At 41.6% G+C, this 5,211-nt stretch overlaps 1 protein-coding gene across 1 annotated transcript; it reads left to right on the forward strand.

Annotated features, from left to right (window-relative positions):
- The first annotated feature begins 292 nt into the window (after positions 1–292).
- Positions 293–4,025, forward strand: LOC105060402 (disease resistance protein RPM1-like). The gene is made up of 2 exons (XM_073242490.1): positions 293–3,332; positions 3,819–4,025. Exon 1 carries the CDS (start codon positions 432–434, stop codon positions 3,201–3,203), a length of 2,772 nt encoding a protein of 923 aa, XP_073098591.1. The 5' UTR covers positions 293–431; the 3' UTR covers positions 3,204–3,332; positions 3,819–4,025.
- Positions 4,026–5,211: the final 1,186 nt, after the last annotated feature.

The following is a 5,211-nucleotide window of genomic DNA, read 5'->3' on the forward strand; positions in this document are numbered from 1 at the left end:
GATAAAATATACTTCACTCTGAACCAAATTTAATGCAACCTTAATTTGAATCCCTTCTTTCGATATTATAATTATTTTAAAATATTTATAAGATAGGTAACTTACATGATCCGATCCAACCCATCTTATCTATCCTATTTGACCCGGTCCAGGCCATCTACTTCATCTGACTCGATTTGAAGTGGTACGGGATGGATATGATATGAGTTTTTAATTATGGGATAGATATGGATTTTAGCGGATCCGTCTCACATTGTATATATTGCTATTCCTATCCACGGTCCGAGTTTATTTGGAAATTTCAAACTGAAGCTACCATTTTACCAAAAAAAAAAAAGCCTTTTCTTGCCAACCTTTACATCGGCTTCTACTTCTAAGACATCTCCCAAAAAAAAAATCCTCAGACAAGCAAGCAGAGAGAGAGAGGCGGCATGGCGGAGATTTTGGTTGTTTGTTTGATCAAAAAGTTAGCTTCCACCTTCACGTCGGCGGCAATGAGACGGGTGGTTTCCCGGGCCGCATCGTTGCGACAACTTGAGCAAAAAATTCGTGGAATCATGAGGAATCTGGAGTTGATGCGGGCCTTTCTAAGTTATGCCGACAAATACAGAGCCAACGACGAACTGATGGGCGTCTGGGTGAACCAAGTGAGGGAGATCGCTTACGACATCAACATCCTTGCCGATGAGTTCACCTATCTAACTTCTGGGCAAAGCCGGAGAACCCTCAAGAGCCACCTCTACAGTGCCTTCACCAGTCCACAGAACACCAAGGCCTTGCATCATCTCTTGAATGATCTAGAAAATATCAGGAAAGAGCTTGATCGACTTTTAGAAACTGAAGAAAAATACGGCTTTAGGATGACAGGAGGATCGCCTAGTTCGAACAAAAGCTTGCATCTCGCAGAATCAGCACATTTCATCCAGGAAGAGGAGATGGTGGGGTTCGATAAGCACACAGATCTGCTCATGAGATGGCTAATGGATGCGGAGTCCCAGCGCACCGTGATCTCCGTGTGGGGTATGGGAGGCGCTGGCAAGACCGCCCTGGTCACCACTGCGTACAGAGCCGAGATGGTCGTCAGCCACTTCGGCTGTCGTGCGTGGGTTTCTGTGTCTCAAAGTTACGACGCCCATGACCTGCTCAAAAGAATCATATTGGCACTGCACCCGGAGAGAGGGCAGGCCAATCATCCGCACAGGCTGGATTCTATTCCTTCCCGGGGACTCGTGGAGATACTCAAGTCACTTGTGCATCCTAGGAGGTACCTAATTGTCTTGGATGACGTGTGGCATAAAGAAGTTTGGGATGATGTTGGTAGTGCGTTGTTCGATAATGGTTGTGGGAGCAGAGTCGTCATTACCACACGGAACCAGGAAGTTGCTTCAGCGGCGGTTGATATCCGGGTTATGAAACTTGAGCCATTGCAAGAATACGATGCATGGACACTGTTCCGCAAGGAAGCATTTGGGAGAGATAACGATGGAAGCTGTCCTCCAGAACTGGAGGGTTTGGCTAGAAGAATAGTGGAGAAGTGTGATGGCTTGCCATTGGCTTTAGTGTCTATAGGAAGGCACATCTTACGGACCGAAGAGACAAAGATGGCATGGAAGAGCATTCTTGATGGTCCAGCATGGGGGAAGAGAGCGAACCTGGATCTCCTCAAGATCTCTACAAACTTAAACCGCAGCATCGATGGCCTACCGCATCAACTCAAGAACTGCTTCCTATATTGCAGCATATTTCCGAAAGGCCATGTCATCAAAAGAAAATCTTTGATCAGATTATGGGTGGCAGAAGGATTTGTACGGGAAGGTGCAGAGCGCACAGCAGAGGAGGCGGCAGAGCAGTGCCTCAACCAACTTGTTAGCCAATCTGTGCTCCAGGTGACAGAGAGGAATGAATTTGGAAGGGTGAGCCGCCTTCGAATGCATCTTCTTATGAGGGACCTGATTGTGGCTAGATCAAGAGAAGAGAATTTCCACCAGATCTATGACACTGTTGCAGGAGGGATGCTGCAAAATAGAGTTCAGAGTCTTTCAATAATTGGAAGCAGGGGTGATCACCAATTGAACGAAAAGATGCCCAAACTTCGATCTTTCCATGTCTTCTCATCAGTTTTGGCCCCTTCCCTGCTCTCCAACTTTAGGCTATTGACGGTTTTGAATCTATACCGAGCTCCTATTGAAAGACTACCAAGCGATGTCGTCGATCTCTTTAACCTGCGCTACTTGTGTATTCGGAAGACTAGAGTTAAAGAGCTTCCCGTTGCAATTGGTAAGTTGCGGAGCCTAGAATACTTGGATGCATGGCACACTCATGTGGAGAACTTGCCATGGGGAATAACAAGTCTGGAAAACTTGCAGCACCTTATGGCAAAAAAATTTGAAGGTAAAACTTCAAGATACACAGATAGCACGAGTGGGGTGCAAATTCTTGACAGAGTACAGAATTTGAAGCGCCTACAGACACTGAAAGCTGTTGTGGCAAACGAAGACATGATAAAAGGCCTGAGTAATTTGACACATTTGAGAAGATTAGAAATTGTAGAAGTAAGAAACATGCATTGTGTTAAGCTGGCTAAGTCCATACTGAAGATGAAACACCTTCGTCACTTGGTTGTTAAAAGAAAACACTGGCATGAGACATTGCAGTTGGGATCTCTAGAACCACCACCGCCCCTGCTTCAAAAGCTGAGTTTGTATGGTAAGCTGGAGGGGAGGGTGTTGCCTCATTGGGTTAATTCCCTCACAAACCTCACGCATCTAACACTGCAATCATCTGGGATTGGAAAAAATTCGCTTCGTTCGCTCTCCTTGTTGCCCAAGCTAGTATATCTTGTTCTTTTAGAAGTATATGATGAGCAGAAATTGGATTTTGATGCAGGATGGTTCCATGAGCTCAGATTACTCCGGTTACAGGACATGGGCCATCTCAGGAGCATTGAAATAAAGCAGGGAGCACTGGTAAACTTACATGAGCTATTTTTGGTGAGATGCCGAGAGTTGAAGATGGTGCCCACTGGCATCGAAACCCTCATACATCTCCAAAAGTTGGTGCTTGATGGCATGCCAAATGAATTAGTGGAGAAGCTGCATGTAGGGGGAGAGACTGAGGAGGATCGCTTAAAGGTTCTGCATATCCCCATTATCATGAACTGGGTTAGAAGTGGGGACAGATGGATTGAACAAAGGCTTTCCTGATGGTGAACATATCCTCAGTATGCTTGGAAGAACATGTCAGGGATCATGGGCTGATGTCACGGCTTAATGGTCCAACATGCATGAAGTTTGAATATTTCCTCTAAGGAAGGGTGATCTGAGACAGATGAGGTGCGTTCTAGTCTCCTTCCAATACTTTCACATCCTAGTGAATATTTCATGATATTTTGGGTGAAGGGGAGGTTTGAGAGGAAATAGTTCAGAATAATATGATAAAAGTTGATATACTTTTTTCTTTTTTGAGGATAATAAAAGTTGATATACTAGCATATGTTAATCTTTTTAAATGTGTATAGCTGTAAGAGTTTAAAGAATAAATATCTGTAGATTCTCATGATGATATACTTGCATAGATACATTAATCTTTTTAAATGTGTATGACTATAAGAGTTTAAAGGACAAGTATCTGCAGATTCTCATGAAGATAAAAGTTGATGTGTTTGTAAATTCTTCCCCTGTTTTTCCTTAATAAAATCTGTGTGGCTACTTGCCTCCCTCGCCACCCAAAAAACAAAAAAGTGTTGTCTGTAGATTCCGATGTTCTTTCTTCTTGCCTAGATTCTGCTAAATACTTGCACCTTGTGATGTTGGGTGCAGTTGTTGAGCTTGCTGAATTGAAGGGTACTTGTTTGAAATCGTGTCAAGCAGAACATCTCATCGTTCTGCAGTGATAGTTCATAATGCTTCAATCTGTATCTTAGTTACAGCTGAAAAAGGAACGAGACATTTTTATGCAATAAACCGTTGTATAATTGATATTGTAATATTATTTATATTCAATTCTGCATTAAATAACTTAACCTCTTCTCTTTTTCCTAATTTCCTGAGTTGTCCGAATATGTTATTCTGTTACACGGTTGGAGGTGATGATTAGAACAAGTGTGCTGATATGTCACAACAATCTACTTTCAAAACATTACCAACTTTTGTAACAATATATAGCTACCATTATGACTACATCTGACTTCATCTTGGTGATAAGGTTTTATTATTATTTTGGCATTAATATTCAAAGGTATACTATAATAACGTTCCCCTTTAATTTTGTAACTTGTTATCACAACTAATCAAGGTTTCTACAGTAGTGAAACTTTTTATTCCAAAAATATGCAAATTCTGGGCTACATAATGGTGTGCCATAATTACTGAATGGTATCCTTTTTCTATTTTTCAATTTGGTGATGGATGGTCCGTGGCATGAATGTATGGAACCAAGGGAAGGTTAAATCTTTTGTTGATACAATTATCTCCGAAATACTTTTGTTATCGTGATATCTTTTCTTTTTTTTTTGAGTTTTTTTTTTAAGTAGAAGGGCGATAAGAATACTACCCGACCTTTACTGCAAATTGAGTAGGGTTTCACTAGAGCAGTTAAAAAGAACTTTTGAGTTACAGAAGTGTACCAACAACAAGCTTGTAGCTGACAAAGAAGACATGCTGTAGAACCATTGGAGACGTAAAGCAGAGCACTAGAAATGAAAGCGGCGGGGTAACTGGTGGTCCTGTATAACACAGATTGCAGCAACTTGGCCAACAAGGATAGGAGACCAAAGTAGAGACCAGTTGAGCGGAGGAAAAACTTTGAATTCCTGCATTCTAAAGGATGATCCTCAACTGAATACAAAGTCTACCATGTGTTGCAAGATTACCTGTTAATTAGTGTAAAATCCAAAATAACAACAAACAATCATATATAGGAAATAAAACACAATATTTACATGATTCAGCCTTTGACCGACATCCATGCGCAAAGATGAGGAGAAGTTACATTATATCAGAAAATAAAGTACAAAAAGAATGAGCAAATAACCTTTACAGTGTATGGTGGCTAAAATAATAAAAGTTGCGATAATAATATATAGCCATCCATTCTAAAACAACGAGAAAAGATCAAAACGCCCAAACAAGCCAACTAGAGTCCAGAAAATGGGTCGGATCCATACCAGGGGGGTTGCGCATCCTCTACCGACATGGACCTCATCTAAAATCT

Source organism: Elaeis guineensis, chromosome 1 (genome assembly GCF_000442705.2).
Source record: "Elaeis guineensis isolate ETL-2024a chromosome 1, EG11, whole genome shotgun sequence".
Taxonomy (NCBI): domain Eukaryota; kingdom Viridiplantae; phylum Streptophyta; class Magnoliopsida; order Arecales; family Arecaceae; genus Elaeis; species Elaeis guineensis.